Source organism: Giraffa tippelskirchi, chromosome 6 (assembly GCF_054371585.1).
Source record: "Giraffa tippelskirchi isolate mGirTip1 chromosome 6, T2T-mGirTip1v1.2.pri, whole genome shotgun sequence".
Lineage (NCBI taxonomy): Eukaryota > Metazoa > Chordata > Mammalia > Artiodactyla > Giraffidae > Giraffa > Giraffa tippelskirchi.
The window spans coordinates 154,379,113-154,400,314 of record NC_137280.1 but is presented as its reverse complement, the minus strand read 5'-3'; the positions used below and the strand labels follow the sequence as shown (position 1 = coordinate 154,400,314).

Sequence of the window (21,202 nt, the reverse complement as noted above, 5' to 3'; positions counted from 1 at the left end):
TCAGAGGACAAACTGATGTCAAACTCTTTTTTTAGCTGAATAAATTCATTCATTGAACAAATATTTATTTATTGAGTGCCTACTATACGCCTGGCATTTGTTTAGGAATCAATCCCATTACTTCAGAATTAGATCTTAGATGTCCCTTAAGATGACCAATGACTATGATTATAAACACTATCTGATAAAACTCAGCCTTATTGATTAGGATACAAATGCTTTTAATTATACACATTCAGTGTCAAATTTCAACAATGATTTGGTCATCAAATCCAAGCATAGCTTTAAGGATTCCAAAATGATGAAGTAATACTGTGGTAGATCAAAGGATTGGTTTGCATATCTTAAAGATTTGTGATGTGGTTTTCTCAATTGTGTTACATATAAGGAAAACAATCCACTTTTTCTATAAATTAGATTTGCCTCAAGAAGCCAGACATGCTTGGGTTTGAGGGTAACAGATCAGCCAAAGCTTACCCTCTAATTCCTTTGGGTGTTACCCAGAACTTTAAAAAAAAAAAAAAGGTGAGAGCAAAGCAGATACACATGGATAAGTTTCTGTAACTCTTTTTATCATCCCCAGACATCTCTTCAAAGATTCTGTTACACTCCCCAGAGAAAATCTAATCATTAATCCTATATGACTATACCTTTAATTTCTGATTTATTACAGTAAAGGTCAAGCAGAAATTATGGTAAGTAAAGTAAGATCATCAGAAGATTTTATGTAATTGTTTACCATGTGTATTAATATCTTGGGGCTGTCAAGACAAATTACTACAAACTTAGTGGCTTAAAACAACAGGAGTTTATTTTCTCAGAATTATAAACTACAAGTCTGCAATCGAGCAGGGCAGCTCTATCTCTGAAGGCTCAAGGAATGGACCTTCCTTGCCTTTTCTAGTTTCTGGTGGTATCAGGGGTCTCTTGATTTGTGACTGTAAGATCTGAATATCTGCTTCTGTGTTCACATAATCTTTTCTTCTGGGTCTGTGTCTTCTCTTCTGTCTCTTACAAGGATACTTGTCATAGTATTTAAAGCCTATCATGGCAATCCAGGGTAATCTCACTTTAAGATCCATAAGTTAATTACATGTGCAAAGATCCTTTTTTTCTAAATAAAATCACATTCCCAAATTCCAGGGCTTAAGATGTGAACATATATTTTTCTTTTCTTTTTTTTTTTTTGCCAGTTCACCACCTGACAGAATATACCCACTGCTTGAGCTCCTGGTAACACTTCTTAGAAACATTTATACCATACAGTATACTATTTATACTTAATGTGGCACTCATGGTGAATTCCATGAAGGGCTTAGTATCAAGTGTTTGGTCAACAACACAAGCCTTAATTCTGCCATGATTTCTATAGGAAAAAACTAGATATGATTTATCACATAGATGCTTATCTGTTTTCCATGAATCTTTAAATATTAGTTTTGCCATTCAAATAATATTGTAAACTCAGAGAATCCAAGAACTGTGACTTATATTTATTTCTCTTTTCTACTCACCTAAGATAGCCTATGTATACTGATAGATATTTATTGAATGCTTATTGATTAGTACATCCATTCTGAAATTAGTCTTTGTCCCTGATCTCTGTAGAGATTTTGCTTAGGGTATGAATGGAACAAAAGAGCAAGAGTAGTTTTTGTATGATGGTATATTTTCCTTTGGGTGCAGGGAGTGAAAGCATGAGCAAGGCTGGCTCCAAGCTTATAATTTCTTCATTCCTCCCTCCACTCCCAACTAGTCCTTTCTACTTGGCTTTTTGGATTGACCTATAAACCTGCTTCTAGAAAGTGCAGGTGAAAAGAACAAGTCTGAAAAGTCTGTTCAAGAGTGAGGTATGAGAATATGACTTAGAAATCTTGATAAAATCCTGTGAATGATTTAGTTAGGACTGAGGCTCTACAGGCTTGCCACTGGGAATATGTCTGTAGAACTCAGGGAGATTGTATTAATACCTTGGTTAGAACTGTTTCAAATGATTATCTTGAAAGGAAGGAAGGAAGGGAGTAAGGAAAAAGGGTAGGAGAGAACTTTAGTTGGAATAGCTATTAGGATCAATAGAAAAGTTATTTTCAGTTTCAAAGAACTTCCAAAGTCTTTTTGAGACAGAGTAAGAAATGTCAGAGAGAGAAATTAAACAAAAGTCTGGAGAAGCAAAAGAAATTTTGCACTGGGTTGTTGGTTGTAGGAAAAAGGAATTAAATTATCAGAATGTCATGAGCTGGCTGGAGGCACTTAGAGGCAAGAGAAAAACTAATGAAAAGGGGGAAAATGTGTTTGTGGAGAAGGCTGGAGAAATGTAGTCTTATGCTGCAATTACAGTATGAATCTGTAGCTAATCCGAAGCTGCGGGAAGGAATCATTAGTGCTGGTTAAATGAATACATTTCTGTTGCTAAAATAGTAAGTATCTTAGAGGCATCAGAAGCTGTGTTAAAGATTTGCAGCGATTCTCTTGGTATTTCATGAATTAACCAAGACCACCTTCTCCGAAGCTTCTTTGAACCTCCGCTGACAGAACTCACGGCTATTTTTTTCCTAGGTGGAGAAAGAAATCTAGTGCAATCGTATCCTTTTGTTCATTCTAAGTAGAGGTCACTTAGATTTCCTCAAGCTCAGGGAAAATATTATCCAGGCGAAGATTCCACTTTACATGGAAATAACTACTAAACCAAAGTCCTAAATTAGCTTCTAAATGGTTTTCCTTTAAACAAACAAAAAAAAAAAATTGTAAAACTCTGAGCCTTTGGTGAGGAACTGGATGAAAGATCTGTTCTGCTTGGGAGATGTGTGAACTCTACTATCCATTTTCTGTGTATCTAGCCAAGGCGTCTTTGAATGCTCAAGGACTGTTTTCGAACCAAATTGATAAGAGACTAAAAAGATCCCGTCTGAGTTTGCCAGACCTTATTGTTTCCCCGAAAATGCCTACCATGGTAAATGTGAAACACAAAAGGGTAAAAAATTAAATCAGATACCATCAAAACAAATACATCTTTTCTTATCAGGATGAATGCTTCTGTTGGTTTTTTTAAATTTTTTTCAGAAAGCAAAAGCAGTTATAGGGTTGAGATGTGCGTCAGGTGGAAGAAGGAGAAACTATGGGTGGAATCCATCACCCAGAGAACAAAGCTTCCTTTTGTTCCGGTGGAGAGGGCTCAGGCTAGGGACGTGTCCACTAGGTGGCGATTCATCTCTTACATTAGTCCTAGGATTTGAAGAACCTGTCTGTTCAGCATTGTGATGGGCATGAGAAAGGTAAATATGGATCATTTGCCTTAAACAAATCACTTGTCTATGAAAATCAGTGTTGAATAATGGTGAGAACAATGCAGATCCCCGTTTTAGGATGAAAATTGAGTAGTATCATTGTGGAAGATTTCATAATTAAGGTTCTGAGTATCAAGCAGAATTGAATTTTGAAGCTGACCATCCCAGTGATCATCCTTGTTTTGCAAGTGAAGACGCCAAGAACCAAGTATATCAAATCTATTGCTTAAGATTATAACATTAGATAGGGGTAAATCCGGAATTAGACTCCACGTTACTTGAATGATCCCAGTCCAGGTTAAAAGCTTTTGTCGATAAATGTACGCATAGGCACATTAAGTTCTAGGCACAAAGCTGGATGTTGCAGGTGCAGACATGGCGCCTGTCTTGTCAGCCCCTTATAGAATAATTGAAGAAACAATCTCATGGCAATAACAATACAGAGTACATTAAACAATGACCAGTGATGCTGCCTGCCTGGTGCTCTGAACAGAATGTGTCAAGTGCCAAGGCAAGGGCAGGACTAGAGGAAAGTGAGGCTGAGTATGTGGGAGTGGAGGTGAGTTCAGAAGTTGGTCACTGACTCAAACAAGGCAAAGGCGAGGTGTGAGCGAGTGGTTTGGTTAGAAATGGAACACGTCAGTGCAGAAGTTAACAGCAGGGCTGTGCTGTAACCAGACGAACTGCAGGATCCATGTTGGAGTCAGATGCCACACAAGCAAAGCCCAGGCAAGTGAGGAGAGACCAGAAAGACCGCATGAGGCAACCACGAGGAAGCCAGAGGTCAGGCAAGAGCATGCAGTAGACACCTTGACAGGGAAGACGGGAAACAGTTGATCAGGTAACCAGCAGAGTCAAGAACCTGGCGTGCAAGTCAATTTTGTGCTAATCAGGAAGCTTCTAATATGCTATCTGCTGGGACAAGAAATAGTTCCAAGACATGAGCAGCCCAGAATCTGCTGAAAAGCACATGCAGGAAGACAATTCTCACTTCCTTCTTTCCTTTCTTTCTTTCTTGATTTCCGTCCTTCCTTCTTTCTTTCTCTTTTTCTTCATAAAGCTACATATATATATGAAGAAATTGAGTTTACTCACCTAATAATTGTACCCAGCCACAGTAATTATCCTTCTTAAAAGTTTAACAAAATCAGTATGTAAAATTTTTTTAAAAAAATCTATGCTCATCTCAAAACATACTGAACAAGATTTGGCAAAAGGGAGGTGAGGAAAAGGTGGTATAGTAGGCACAAGGCCCTTTTTGAAAAGAAGCTATCTTGGAATCCATTTGTGAAGACTCTCTAGCTGCGTGTCTGGCCTGGCACATACATGCTGCCGGAAACAATTTCCCATTGAGAGGAAGCACTGGGTCTGGGAAAGATGGGAGCAGAAACAACAAGTAAATTGTCTGTGGGAAAGACAAGTTCTTCCTTTATATTAGAAAGTGAATGCCGGATCAGGCTAATATTAACCTACTCCTACACAAATTTTGCCTCTAGACCTTATGATATTTCCCTGTTTTCTTTGATAGGAAATGGGCTTTCAGGCCACAGAGAAAAGCTGTAGGTGGATCTCAGATCCTCACAGCATCATTTCATCGTGAAGCAAAGTACCAGGAGGGCAGATCTGAATTTTCTGTTGGATGCTGACTGTGTTCATTATCTCTAAGTCCTCACTTGACATGTTTCACTCAAACCAAATACAAATCTTGGCTTACTGTTCATTCACACTTACCAGAACTGTTCAAGTCTGACTATGCTTCTTATCTGGGATATGAATTTTGGAAGATATGAATTACAATATTTTTATCCTCTGAAAACATTATGGGATTATTTGAATGAATAATATTTCATTCAAATTGGGACTCAATATGTCCCAAACCTTGGAAAGGGTTTGTGGGTTGCTGACATTGTTTTATTCCTCGACATATGTGATGTTACCATGTTATTTTGTTTTATAATAATTTGTTATTTTATTTTATACTTTTCTTTATGTGCATTACATTTCATAGGTTTAAGAAAAAGCTATTGCTTTGGAATTGGTGAGGACTTTTAAGAAACACAGGGAAGTGCTAACAAACTCAAAGGTATCTCCTGAGATCCACTGACAATGAAAAACTAGTTTCCAGCTACATAATAATTTCTTCTATAGTCACACTTTAAAAGTAAAGTATTTTAATGTATATTTCTATTTTCTTTTTGGTGACTCAAAAATAATTCACAAATATCTTTTTGCTTCTCTGAGCACCTTGGTACTCAAATATGGCGCTGTTGTCCCAGTTAACTTCATCATATGAGTTAAGAAAATGAGAATTCTGAAATGAATTTTTTATGTTTAAACTTCATCTTTTGAACTCTCATTTCTGTGGAAGATTGTATACTTGGCATGTCATTCATTCACCTCAGAAAAGTTGGTTGATGTCTGCAAAGGCATCTGTCCCTCTGTTAACTCAGTCCAGGTGTGTTAGTGACAGAACATGAGACTTGGGGCTCCAGACGTACGTTCACTACAACAGACTCAAATTTTAAATCCTTTCCGGAATGTTCTGCTAGTTTAAACTGGCCTTCCTGTCTCCCTTTGTTAGACTGTGTATATATCTCCTCTATATAATACTAGAAACAATCCTTGTGAGTCTTATACTGCCAAGTTTAGATCCAATCAAAATTTGTGGTTTCTTGTTTCAAACTGACCTGGAACCTTTGGTGTTTGGGCTTGTTTAATCTTGGCAAAGTTTTGTTTCCTGTTTCTAAGAATGAACTATTATTAGGCTCAAAGGCTTCTTGCCCATCTAATAGTTCTTAGAAAGCCAATTGTCATTGTATGAGTGAACCTAGTAAATCTGAATGAATTCTATACATTTTAATGAAATAAAGGCTGGAAGAATCAAAAAGGAAACACAAAGAAGTCGTACTTGACAAAAATCACTTGTATTTAACAAAAGTCTAAAACATTAAAAAAAAATAGTTTATAATTGTATATACTTAAATTACTGAAGAGAAAGCCCTATTCCCTAAGATTTATCTCTAAAGTGTTTTAATGTCATGAAATTCTAGGAAATAACTTTTTAAATTTACATAAAAAAAGCTCAGGCTGGAAATCAGGATACATAGATCAAATTGTCTTCTACCGATAATCAACCACTATGTAAAAGCTGTTAAACTCTGCTACTAATTTAACATCTTTGGACTGCAAGTTAGTGCCTTTTTAGTTCCAAAATACTTCACTGAAAGGACTGGCCCAATTTTTCCAATTTCTTCCAACATGGGAAGAAAACAGAAGTGGACCTTCTGTAAAGCTTACAGAAAGTGTAAAGCTGACACAATGTAAATGCACTGCATTCTTCACCATGGAGAGCCATCTCCATCGGCCACAGGAAGCTGGCCTGAGGCTTTACTGTTACTGCCACTGTCTCCCAGGGTGTGCTTGTCAAAGGTACATACTGTGATGCCAAGATTTCCGAACCCCTGTCTCACACAAGTTTGTTACATAATCATCCATTTTTTTAAAAATGGATTTCATTGGTTCGAAATGAGTCTCAAGGAAGTCAAACAAATGGGAGTTTTGTAGTTCCAGGAATAAGAGGTTCACACACTGTCTAGGTGTTATGCATAGTCCATTGTGAGCAGCCTGCTCTCCCATCACCAGGGCTGGCTTTATTGATGCCCTGAGGCAAACGTGTCCACCTTTTCGGTTCTGCAGTCCTGATGGTGGTTTGCAGGCACCCGCAAGGAGGATGTGGTCACAATAGCAGGTAACTGAGAAGAGATGACTGCTGTCTAATCTGGGAGGGGTGGGCCCTTGGGGAAATTTGAGCAGAGAATGTAGTGGTGACGTGGAGGCATGGCTCTGAGGGGCTGATCAGAAATAAGCACTAAGTTCCGGCCAAGTATACTCAAAGAAGGAAACTAAGGTCATTCTTGGCTTTTAGCATCTGTCAATGCACTAAATTCTTATGCTCTAGTTCCTAGGTGGTGCAGTGGTAAAGAATCCACCTGCCAGTGCAGGAGTCGCAAGCGAGGGGGTTCAATCCCTGGGTTGGAAAGATCCCCTGTAGTGGGAAATGGCAACTCACTCCAGTATGCTTGCCTGGAGAATCCCATGGACAGAGGAGCCTGGTTGGCTATAGTCCAGGGGATTGCAAAGTGTTAGACACAACTGAGTGCACACACACATACACACACACACGCATTCAAGTGTCAGAAGACAATAATTGGCCTCTGCTTCTGGTCATGATAGGATACAAGGACCAAATTAATCCTTTCACCTTAAATAATCAGAAAATGTGACAAAACATGTGAAACAATAATTTTAGGACATTGGACAATAGGACTCAAGAGACCATTATCCAAGAGAAGGGCAAGAAAAGGGAGCGCTTACTGCCCAGAGGTAGTTCACGGGTTACAGCACAGTACAATGTGCAATACAAAGCACGTTGACTTCACTGAGTTGAGGAGACAGAAATCAGAGTTTAGGAAAGTCAAGGGAATTAGAATTCATGCGACAGAGTTATCAGAGGAAGGAAGTACACTGAGAAAAAGCTCTGGCTCTGTAGAAGGTTCGCCTTGAGTCTTAGGCTGAGGACCAATCTACACAGCCATGGAAGGAAAACAAGATTCTAATCGTAAGAAAACATGAGACAACCACAATAAAGAGACATTCTACAACATAAAACACCTATATTTTTTCAAAGATTCAAGGTCAAGAAAATAAAAAGGAAGACTGAACTACTATTCTAGATGAAAGATGTCTCAAGGGATATAATGACTAAATCCAATGATGATCCTGAATTGGATCCTGGAGCTCTGTGATGGTACAAGGAAAAGTGGCAGGTGATACAGCCTCCTGGCACTGATTCACCACTATATTATCAATGGCAAAAAGACAGGAAACATGCCAGTCTTGTTCATTGATATATACCTACTGACTAGCATCTCCAAATGTTTACATATATGTGCAGACACTAAAGGGGCTTCCCTGGTGGCTCAGTGGTAAAGAGTCCACCTGCCGATGCAGGAGACATGGGTTCTATTCCTGGATCGGAAAGATCCTCTGGAGAAAGAAATGGCAACCCACTCCAGTATTCTTGCCTGGGAAAACCCAAGGACAGAGGAGCCTCGTGGGCTATAGTCCATGGGGTCGCAAAAGAGTCGGACACCACTTAGTGACTAAACAATAACAACAATAGGCACTAAAGAAATAGTTCCTAACAAAAGGAATACTTGAGTGAATAGTGTGTTATTTGGTGGATTTTTAGATCTCTTGGTTGCTGCTCCCATTTTCTGAACTTGGTTGGTCTCTCTGCTAGTTGTCACTTCCACGTCTTGAGCTGCTTGGCTCCTATAGAAGTACGAGTGGGGAGGGGGTGACCTTAAGCGTTGCCCCTTCTTCCACAGCCCTCAGCTTCCCCTTCTCTTAATGACTAAGCTTCTGACTTGCATGCATAGTCACCCCTTACGGACACACCCAGAAGATTAAGAAATTCAGTACAGTTCACAATCAAAAGAAAGTTCACTTTCCCCCAAATAGCTGGGATTTTCTTCCATTGAGCCACTCTAGTTCCCATTCCTCCAAATTCCAATGCCTGCACTTTTTACAGCCTGAGCCAGAAGAGCTAAATAATGACTTTTTGGTTAAAAAAAATAAGCCAATTCGTTGATACCTGATAAAGGCTACTGTTTTCTATAGCTAGTAGAACCATTGTGATCAGTCTTAGTATCCTCCAGCAGCACTGAACACAGTGTCTTATACATGGTAGATTCTTTCTTTTTCACATTTTAAAATTGACTTTATTTTTTAGAGCAGTTTTAGGTTCACAACAAAATTGAGTGAAATGTACAAAGAGTCCCTTTATATTCCCTTAACCTACATGAACAACATCCTTCCACTATCCTCCCCAATATCCCTCACCAGAATGGTGCGTTTGTTATGGTAGATTCTTGATTATAAACACACACACACACGCACACAGAGAATACATTTACTGTCCCTGCATCACACTTCACAATTAAGACATTAATTAATCCTGTAGGTTTGTGTCTGCAAAACAGAAGGTGGCTGGGGTTGATTACTAGAAGCCTCCATTATGTTTTATTTAATTGTGCTATGGTAAAGGAGTCTGTATCTCCAACTGAACAGACAATTTATGCTTCATTAAATTCTCCTCTCGTCTTTGCACTTCAGGTACTTCGATTAGATGGCAGCTCTATTTTGAATGGCTCATTCAAGCATGACAAGATGCCAGTGAGTATCTGGAGGAGCAATAGAATTAAAAGCACCCTTTACGTCTGGAAGACACTACCTCTCACTTCTTATAATACTCCATTGAACCCAGTGGTTCATAAATATTCATGAGTCTGAAAAAAAAAGTATCTTAGATAAATGAACAAACACCACAGACTTCTTGATGGGAGGCTCAATTAATGCTTCAGAATCAGAAATTTATTTTTATAGAAATGAACTGTTTGCCTCATGTGGCACATTTGAGAATGAGGTGACTTAGGAGATTTATTTATTTTTAATTACAGAATGCATAGAATATTAACTCTTCAGTGATTAAGTATGATCCACTAACATATAAAGCCTGCAAGATGTACACTTGAAGACTTTCTATTTTCTGAAATTGAATGATACATTGTGTATTTGAATATTTTCTTTGAAATAAGTTTGATTTCAGTCCAAATATGATATATACTTTTACTTTCATATATCGACTTGAATGCACATCAATAAGAGAGGTTTAAATATGTGGGGATAAGATTTTTATATAAGTTTCTTTATCATTATCATAACTTCACAGAGAATCAGATATCCTGTAATTTCACAGAGAAAAGCTGAGAATATTAAGCTTGTTTCTCTTTGAAGACAAATAATAAAATTATTACTGGCTCCTTTCAAAGTAAGAGTTTACAATATTTTTAAGTTGTTTATATTCATGAGCCAATAAAGTCATATAAAATGATTCTTCCAACTCATCATTACAGTGGACGTAATGTTTAACCAAAATATAGCCATTACGGCTGGATGTTTGTACTCGAAGAAGTTGCCATTTTCTCTGGGATTTCTGCATCACTTTTCTGATGTCTGATAAAATGCCTCCTCACTTTATTCTCCAAATTGCTGACACCTAGATGCCTTAGAAATAAGGGCTAGGAGCTATGGCACTCTTTTTGCATTTACATTTTCTCTTTCCAGATGGAAACCAGGGGCTTTTTAAAGCAGTTTAATCCTATTTCTCAGAGGTACAGGTTAATTCCAGAAGAAATTCAATGGAAATATGGAGACTTCAGAGGAAAAAAAAAAAAAAATAGAAAAACCCAGAGAAGCCAACTGGGAATGGATATCAGTGATGTTCATGAGTTGAGCCCTCACTGATGGATTTAATTATTCAGCAGCAACCTTACAATTTCACTGTCTTTCTATGGCTGGGCAAATATTTTTTACGAAAATTGCCTCTTAAGTTTATTTACTATCTTCATCACCAGAAGTCCTTTGAACTACTGTTGGTATCTGCTTCACCACCTCACTTCTCTTTCACTGGAGCCATGGCCCTCCCCCTTCCTGCCCCCACACATACTTTCCTTAAACAAACATCCTTTAAAAAAAAACAGCAAAGAAAATCTCTGCTCTCCATTTTTGTTTGACTTCCCACACATTGCTGTTAACCATTCCCCAAACACAGATGGAAGACCTGCTTGGATTCTTCCACTGGTGGCTTTTCCCCAAGATCTTTCTTCTTTAAATGTTGTAACTTATTCTCCTGAAAAGAAATTGTACCTTTCAGGGGTTTTCTCCCTCAGCAGGAATTGGTTATTTGTAAACCCTGCCATTTTGGCAGTAAATAGCTGTCTGGGGTGGAGAAGGAAATGACAACCCACTCCAGTGTTCTTGTCTGGAGAATCCCAGGGATGGAGGAGCCTGGTGGGCTTCCGTCTATGGGGTCGCACAGAGTCGGACACGACTAAGCGACTTAGCAGCAGCAGCAGCAGCTGTCTGGGGACAAAGCATACATGAATGGAATGGCCAAGTGTATAGTTAAGAAACATCACGACTGAGGTTTCTCTCATTTGGCATCTCCTAAAGGGTTGAAGATGGAAGGAGACAATCCCACCGATGATCTCTGATTGAAAGAAGGATGTATATGTGAAAAGGAAAGCACACGATTCCTTCACTTCTTTATCATCTGAAATGTTCTTGCTTTGCCACTAAGCCAGGAAGGGTGTGGACACTGTGCTCTCAGGTGCAGAATTGTTTCAGAGCACAGTTCAACTCAGTGCAGGCAGGCAAGCAGTAAGGACACTGTCCATTCACAATGACTTAGAAACCAAGAAGACTGTTCTTTACTGTGTGTATTGGGGCGGGGGAGGGGGGAGGGCAGGGCATGCAGACTTCTCTTTGTCACATAGAGCAACTAATTCCAACATGAGGCCATATAAAAATCTATTTAGCATGATTTCAAAATGATATACAGCTTTTACTTAGAAAAGAAGAAGTTTACTATATAGTAAGAAGTATAACATCGAGAGATTATCCAGAACCTAAAATTTAGAAGAATCTTGCACTTTGAATCTGTCACTGTTAACCTCACCCGTCTTTGTCTATATAATAAAAGAGATTCCTTAGAACCCACCAAGTGAAAGCAAAAGTTGCTCAGTTGTGCCTGACTCTTTGCGACCCCACGGACTATATATTCCATGGAATTTTCCAGGCCAGAATACTGGAATGGGTAGCCGTTCCCTTCTCCAGGGGGTCTTCCCAACCCAGGGATCAAACCAAGGTCTCCCACATTGCAGGTGGATTCTTTACCAGCTGAGCCACCAACCAACTATAGGTTTCCTTCTAATGTTAATATTTGTTAACAGATAGATATATAGATCTACCTATATAAAGAGATAACTACTACATGCTGATATGAATGGAATTATACATAGGATAAGAATTATATACAATAGACATTTCTTTATATATTTCTATATTATAGAGATAGGTACATATCTATCTATATATACATATGTATATGTGTGTATATACAGAGAGAATCAATGAATCAAGCTTCATAGGACATAGATTCTTGAATTAGTTTTCTAAACACATATGTGTGTGTGTGTGCAAGTTTGTGTACCCTATATTAGTGCTATTTTTCACCAAATATTTTTGGATTTCCTTCTTATACGTACAGGGTAGGATTTCTCTGCCCCTTTGAAGTGAGATAAGGCCATGTGACTTGCTTGGCCAGCGAAATGCGAGCAGATGTGGGATGTTTCATGCCCAGGTGGAAATTTTGAGAGCCAGTGTTCACCTCATATTCCCTTCCAATGGCTGTGGCAACCATGGAAGCACGTAACGACACACAGTCTCTGTCAGTTTCGCTTCCTGAGTGATCTAGAAGCAGAGACTCCCAACAGCCAGTGTTGGACATGTAGTGTCAGCAAGAAATACATTTTTGTCTGGGAAAAATCACTGAGATTTTATAAGTATTGTTTGTTATCACAGCATAACCTAGTCCAGAGATTGGCGTTCTTAGTTACAAACTGCACAAAAATAAGCTGCAAGCCAAATTTAGTCTTAGTCTTCCAATGCCCTTACCTAGGCCATACTGGTGTAAAAGGCATTTACTTCTCTTTGCATCATTTTTTTCAACCGTAAAAGAAAATCTGTGTGTGCATGCTCTGTTGTGTCTGACACTTTGTGACTTTGGATCACAAAGCCGGACAGGTTCCTCTGTCCCTGGGATTTTTCAGGCAAGAATACTGGAGTGGGTTGCCATTTCCTCCTCCAGGGGTTAAAAAAAGAAATACAGTTGTTCTAACTATCCTCTCAGAGGTTCCTTGAGAGTAAAAAGAAGAAATGGAGAGGAATTTATTTAGAAAAAAGTAGTGTTAACGTAATACAAAATGTTATTATTTCAATGAAAAGATTCATAGTAAAACTTCCTGACAAAAATAGATAAAAAGAAATAAGTTTTCTTGATTGTATCCTCTTCATTTTCATGCAGTTAACGTATTTTGAATGGAGCCCTCCGATATGGTGTGTTTTACACTTCTCCAGGTGTGTTTTATAGAGCCCTAGTCTGCTAAGATGCTACGGCCTGCCTTCCCACATACACAATAGGTTTTTTGGATAAATGAATTTAGGCAAGCCTACATACTGTAACCATGGAATGCTTATTATCCATGGAGTACTCACTATCCATGGAATAGATATTACCTGTCAATAGCCAGTGGAATTTCTATTCAGCCTAACATGCTCTGGGCAGCCTTACCATGCCTCTTACTGAGCTTCTTGAAGTGAAGTCCTCGTTAGTATGACTGGTCAAAGTCTGAATTTACCCTGCTTCCCCAAGTCCTGCATTTCCCCAGCCTTATGGTTGAGCTTTAAGTTTACAGCATCTCTGAACAATTTGCATGCCACACTTGGCCTTAAATGCCAGTTGTTGGCTATGGTAAAAAATTAATTTCATGCTAAAGCCCCAGACTGCAACAAGTGCAAGTTATCCTGGCTTTAAAAGAAACACTCAGGAGAAAGTGCTGGATGGGAGAGACAAAGGAAAGATGTTTGGTTATTCGAGGTTTTATTTTTCCAGACGAATTATTTTATAAGAATCAAGAGAATCCGTGGTAGCACTTTCTGAAGAACTTCAGGATTTTAGAAGCAATAAGGAGAGATCTACAGACAGCATGTCATCTGTGATTGACAGTGGGTTGTTTCACTCACATGTGTGATAATCATCTTTATTTTCGGTGTTATTCAAACTTAATTCAGTATGCAGCCCTAGAATGAATCACAAATATTTTCCATTTAGAGTGGCATCAGAATGTTTTAAGTTAGTGAACCCAAGACAGGGAGAACTGTGAGACAAAGAAATTAAAAGCTAAATTAAATATGCTTCAGATATACTATATCTGTATATATTTATATATGTTTTTATGCATACACACATAATTTTTATGACTATGAAGAGACTTAAGAAATGTGTTAGCTGTGCTAAAATAGATATTCCTACTTCAACTTACATAGTGTTACAGAATGTTACACATATGATGATTCTGGTAATTTTCCACAAGATACAATAGTGGTGTGGGGTGGGGCGGGGAAGTGTTAGCATATAATGTTCAAAGTGGTAGGTAAGGTCTATCCTATGAATAGAAATTGCCTCCAAATGACACAAGGTGGAGTTCTTCATGCAACCCCATCTTCCCATCCGGAATCAAAGTGCCAGGGTAACAGAAACTGGATTTGAAAGACCTGAGCTCAAGTAAGAAATTTCCAAGTAACAGTGTAGTGTGAAGAAAGTTATGTAACCACTCTGAATTTCTACTTATTCACCTAAAAAACAAATGCAGGTAAAGATCTCTTTGTTCCTTAACCTGTTGTGAAGGTACTTAGATATAACTACATTGTTACATCAGTATGTGTTACATTATGTGCTTAATAAATATAGACATGAATCTGGGTTGGTTTATATGTTTGAACCAAATCAATGATTCACAACGCACAGATCCTAACTGCCCCTTTAAAACCAAGACAATAGGGCAAGTGGTAAGGGGTGAATATCTTTTTCCTAACTGTGCTTGAGCTGCAAAAATGAACAGAAAGTCAGACTTAAGACAGCTTAAACTGTGATAAAAATGTATTTCTTCCTTCAAGGTAGTGTGGCCTTTAGGGTTGGTTGACGTAGCAACTGTAACAGTGTCATCAAACATACAGCTTCTTTCTCCTTCTCCTGTGTTGTCCACAGTGTTAACTTCATTCCACATCTTTCTTCAGTGAGAGTAAAAGTTGCTCCTCTTAACCATAAGAACCTCCATGGAATCTGACTGGACCAACTTAGGCCACAGATTCTAGAGTCAAACGACAGCCAGGGGAACACTATATTCTAATAGGCTTAAGCACTGGTTCCTCAAGAAATACTGGCAAGGAAGATAGGATTATTATAATTGGCTTAGTCAAATCAGCACCTGCCTCCAGAATTAGGGTCAGCTCCCAAACCACATGGATGCTACATATTAGAGGGTCAACCACATTATCCCTATAACCAGCTTTTTCTAAGTGAACTATATTGGTTTTTAATTAGCTTGATACAGTTACCATGTTGCTTTCAAATGCCAATAACCCATTCAATTTTGAGTTAGGGATTTATAATGTGATTTTTTAAAATTATCTTCTTTCAGTTGCTTTACCCAGTCATGCAAATTAGCCCAGATCAGGAAAACAGGAAAGAAATTTTAGCTTAGTTTGAGAGAAACCAACCATAGGAAAGAAGGGATTTTTCTTCCTAGTTAGGAATTATATATGAGCACTGTATCCCAGACCAGGAGCTGACTGTGACTCAGATCATGAACTCCTTATTGCCAAATTCAGACTTAAATTGAAGAAAGTAGGGAAAACCACTAGACCATCCAGGTATGACCTAATCAAATCCCTAACGATTATACAGTGGAAGTGAGAAATAGATTTAAGGGACTAGATCTGATAGACAGAGTGCCTGATGAACTATGGACGGAGGTTCGTGACATTGTACAGGAGATAGGGAGCAAGACCATCCTCAAGAAAAAGAAATGCAAAAAAGCAAAATGGCTGTCTGAGGAGGCCTTACAAATAGCTGTGAAAAGAAGAGAAGCAGAAAGCAAAGGAGAAAAGGTAAGATATACCCATATGAATGCAGAGTTCCAAAGAATAGCAAGGAGAGGTAAGAAAGCCTTCCTCAGTAATCAGTGCAAAGAAATAGAGGAAAACAATAGAATGGGAAAGACTAGCGATCTCTTCAAGAAAATCAGAGATACCAAGGGAATATTTCATGCAAAGAAGGGCTCAATAAAGGACAGAAATAGGATGGACCTAACAGAAGCAGTAGATATTAAGAAGAGGTGGCAAGAATATACAGTAGAACTGTACAAAAAAGATCTTCACAACTCAGATAATAACAATGGTGTGATCACTCACCTACAGCCAGACATCCTGGAATGCAAAGTCAAGTGGGCCTTAGGAAGCATCACTATGAACAAAGCTAGTGGAGGTGATGGAATTCCAGTTGAGCTATTTCAAATCCTAAAAGATAATGGTGTGAAAGTGCTACACTCAATATGCCAGCAAATTTGGAAAACTCAACAGTGGCCACAGGACTGGAAAATGTCAGTTTTCATTCCAATCCCAAAGAAAGGCAATGCCAAAGAATGCTTAAACTACTGCACAATTGCACTCATCTCACACGCTAATAAAGTAATGCTCAAAATTCTCCAAGCCAGGCTTCCACAATATATGAACCGTGAACTTCCAGATGTTCAAGTTGGATTTAAAAAAGGCAGAGGAACCAGAGATCAAATTGTCAACATCTTCTGGATCATCAAAAAAGCAAGAGAGTTCCAGAAAAACATCTATTTCTGCTTTATTGACTCTACCAAAGCCTTTGACTGTGTGGATCACAATAAACTGTGGAAAATTCTGAAAGAGATGGGAATACCAGACCACCTGACCTGACTCTTGAGAAACCTGTATGCAGGTCAGGAAGCAATAGTTAGAACTGGACATGGAACAACAGACTGGTTTTAAATAGGAAAAGGAGTATGTCAAGGCTGCACCTTGTGACCCTGCTTATTTAACTTATATGCAGAGTACATCATGCAATATGCTGAGCTGGATGAAGCACAAGCTGGAATGAAGATTGCTGGGAGAAATATCAATAACCTCAGATATGCAGATGACACCACCCTTATGACAGAAAGTAAAGAAGAGCTAAAGACCCTCTTGATGAAAGTGAGAGAGGAGAGTGAAAAAGTTGGCTTAAATCTCAACATTTAGATAACTAAGATCATGGCATCTGGTCCCATCACTTCATGGGAAATAGATGGGGAAACAGTGGAAGACTTAATTTTTGGGGGCTCCAAAATCACTGCAGATGGTGATTGCAGCCATGAAATTAAAAGACGCTTACTCCTTGGAAGAAAAGTTATGACTAACCCAGACAACATATTAAAAAGCAGAGACATTACTTTGCCAACAAAGGTCTATCTAGTCAAGGCTATGATTTTTCCAGTAGTCATGTATGGATGTGAGAGTTGGACTATAAAGAAAGCCAAACACGAAAGAATTGATGCTTTTTCACTATGGTTTTGGAGAAGACTCTTGAGAGTCCCTTGGACTGCAAGGAGGTCCAACCAGTCCATCCTAAAGGAAATCAGTCCTGAGTATTCATTGGAAGGACTGATGTTGAAGCTGAATCTCCAATACTTTGGCCACCTCATGTGAAGAGCTGACTCATTTGAAAATATCCTGATGCTGGGAAAGATTGAAGGCGAGAGGAGAAGGGGATGACAGAGGATGAGATGGTTGGATGGCATTACCAACTCAATGAACATGAGTTTGAGTAAACTCTGTGAGCTGGTGATGGACAGGGAGGCCTGGCTACTGCAGTCCATGGGGTTGCAAAGAGTCGGACATGACTGAGTGACTGAAGTGAACTGAACTGAATTGTATCCCAGGACAGACGTCTTTATCACCAACTGATGTGCCCTAAATTTCATAGTGATAAGTAAGTTTTGACCATGTAACAATTTTAGCCAGATGATATTTTAGGGTAAAAAGTTAAATGTTTTAGTCCTGGTTCTTCAAATTTCTACCTGTGTGAGCTTCAGCAAGTTACTTTACTTCTCTGTGGCTCATTTTCCTGCAATGTAAAAAGGAGTCAAAAATAGTACCTACCTCATAGGGTTGATATGAGGATTAAATGGCTTGATATGTGTAAAGGACTTAGAATATGGCAGAATGTGGAAAAAGAAGTATTTGCTATTATTATCATATTACTTGATTATTACCAACTTGATGGACATGAGTTTGAGCAAGCTCTGGGAGTTGGTGATGGACAGGGAAGCCTGGCCTACTGCAGTCTATGTTTCAAAGAGTCGGACATGACTGTGATTGAACTAAACTGAACTGATCATATTATTATTATTACTTTTCTTCTACTTTAAGGTGGTGAGCCATCTACTGTGGATGTTTCAGTCTAGACAAGAAAAATAAGAGTGGAGATAACTTTTTATACATATTTTCAAGACTGTTAAGAATTTGTTTTTAACCAAACCATACTGCATTTTAGAAAACTATGATAAGACTTGTGGGAAACCCGAATCTGGAAAGACATATTTCATGCAAAATGATGGAAATTCAACACTTCATTTTGTATGCATCATGTGGCCATACAACTCTCAAGACATACTCATGCCAAGTCCCAACACGCAAGAAAGAATCTGGTTTGTTTTAAACAGCATTTGGGTGCAATTGTAATGGCCCGTTGTTCATAAATTTAGCTTGACTCTGAAAAATACAAAATTATTCAAATCTCTTCTTCAACTTATTATGTTACAGAATAATTGTGCTTATGTGATTGTTATTTTTGGAATATCCTTTTAATTCAAATAGTTTTGAAAGTCTGTGAATGGTTTATGTTGTCCACATATAAAATGAATCCAACTATTAATTTAAAAGTTCTTGAAGTAGTACTTAGTCCAATTAATGATCTAACAATAAAACAACTAGGATATTAACATAGGCTGCTTCGTATAGTTTGTTATAAGGTTGAGGTGAATGAGGTCAAAATTACAGATTCTATTTCAGTATGATATGGTTCAATTTGAAAAGCTCTGTTCTATAACCAAAGAACCTCCAGGAAAAGTCCTGGGAGTGCTGGCTTTTGACAACACTAGAGAGACTAGGAAGGGCGGACAGGCTAGAGCCTGCATCTATGTAAATATTAGAAAGTTACTGAGGACTGTTCTTTCAGATGATGAGTCAGTGGCATTATGAGTTACAATAATCATGACAATTACAGGTTATTGAATCTTTATACCTACTAGACATAGTGACAGATGTTTTACAAAGTTTATTTAATTTGATTTAATCTTCATAATAGCACAATGAAGGTGTTATTAACCCCTTTCCAAAGAAGAACGTGAAACTTGGGAGAGTTAAAGAAGTATGCTCACAATCACACAGCTACAACTGGCAGAGACATAGCACTGCGTGGAAGCAATGGGGCCACAAACTTACTAAAGCATTGATGTTGCTTTTCAGTACTTTTTGAGCTACACTCTAGAGTTGCAGTTTACAGACAACTGCATCAAAAGAGAAATAAAAAACATGACTTAAAAATACAAAAAAAAAAAAATCTCTGATTTTTTTCTTCAGAGGAGGAAGACTGGATAATGATAATAATAGATATTATTCAACCCAAGCACTGTCAAGCCAAGCAGTGTTTAAACACATTTAATCCTCTTAATGACCTCAGGTATGAGATAGATATTATTTTACTCTCACTCTACAGATGAAGTAAATGAGGATTAAAAAGCTAAATAATTTCCCCTAAGATCACACAACCACAAAAAGGAAGAGCCAGGACCTAAGTAACTTCCATATAAGGACAAAATCCTATGCTCTTACTGAGATATTACACTGACAAAAATAAACAGCAAAGAAATGTTTACATAATTTGGTGCATTTGTGATAAAAATTGTACCAACTCACTATTACACCACAATTTAGCTCTCAGAATGATTTACCAATGATTTGATGGTATAATATATTATGCCTATAACAAAAGCCTCTTGCAAAAACATAAATGTTTCCTGGGAGACAAAAATACAGAGAATGAAGTATACATTTTGAATAGGATGCAGGTTCTCATCTAATTGGTGAGAAGTCATAATTCTGTTGGTGCTTCCCTAAGGTACCGATGATCTGTATAAAACGCTTACATTTACTTACAGCATGTGTGCACTCAGGCATAAAAACAAAATGGAGAACAATTCAGATTAAATCTCATCATTTGTTCAAATACATGTCTCTTTGGTTGCACCTTCTTAATGAAGAGTAGGGGACAAGCAACGCAGCTAATAAGTTATTTTAATAGGGTGATGTAACTGCGTGTGAACTGTTACCTCCTGGGAGAGTGAGTGACAGATTCCAGTTCTCATTACTCTGCAGATTAGTCTCAGAGAATTCATTAGTGCCCAGTGTGGCAGCTCTGCTGAGTGCCCTTAATTTGGAAAAAGAGACAGGAGGCCTCTGTGCCCAAGAAACTCTAGATGGATGATCTGGAATTGAAGGCTTTTAGGGCAAAGGACTCTCCTAAGAAGACGGCAATTATTCACCTAGTTTTTCAGGTGATGGGTGACAGCTCTCTTCCCTGTAGTCTCTGTGGTTAAACACACAAGGAATGACAGAGGACTGCTAGATTTCAAATCGTCTCTGAGGAGGGAGGTTTAATGCAGAATGTTTCAAGGGTACCATACATCCATATGACTTACCTCCACGAGAAATGACTTTTTTATTTTACAGAATGACAGTGAGCGGAAGTAGTGCATAAAAATGCAGTTTATCAATAATCTTGATTTTTCATTTTTAGATAATGGTTTTAATCCTTTCCACCAAACCAAGAGACCTTAGTATTGACTGATTTAAGAATTCTATATGTGCAATTTCTGCCACATGCTGGTAAAGATACCTCTTCAAACTAGCTTCATAACAAACACAATCTTTTGACTTCTAGGCAATTAAAGGTGCCAACAGTACTGTCCTGTATTGTTAAAAAGCTTTCAAAGTTTCTTGCCTGCAACCCATCAGTTCGGTTCAGTCACTCAATTGTGTCTGACTCATTGCGACCCCCTGGATCGCAGCACGCCAGGCCTCCCTCTCCATCACCAACTCCTGGAGTTTACTCAAACTCACATCCATTGAGTCGGTGATGCTATCCAACCATCTCATCCTCTGTCGTCCCCTTCTCTTGCCTTCAATCTTTCACAGCATCAGGGTCTTTTCCAATGAGTCAGTTCTTCACATCAGGTGGCCAAAGTATTAGAGTTTCAGCTTCAACATCAGTCCTTCCAATGAATATTCAGGACTGATTTCCTTTAGGATGGACTGGTTGGATCTCC

General features: G+C 38.4%; 1 protein-coding gene across 6 annotated transcripts in view; it reads right to left on the bottom strand.

Annotated features, from left to right (window-relative positions):
• The window catches only part of XRCC4 (X-ray repair cross complementing 4), a 376,104-nt gene that overhangs the window by 41,004 nt on the left and 313,898 nt on the right, over positions 1-21,202 (bottom strand). For 2 of the 6 annotated variants that reach the window (XM_081503925.1, XM_081503923.1), the window contains exon 8: positions 13,832-14,048. The exons of the other annotated variants lie outside the window; for them this stretch is intronic. In XM_081503925.1, the coding sequence (XP_081360051.1) occupies positions 14,036-14,048 (13 nt within the window). In that variant the 3' untranslated portion in view covers positions 13,832-14,035. Of the gene's footprint in view, positions 1-13,831; positions 14,049-21,202 lie in introns of those variants that run through there. 6 annotated transcript variants of the gene reach the window in all.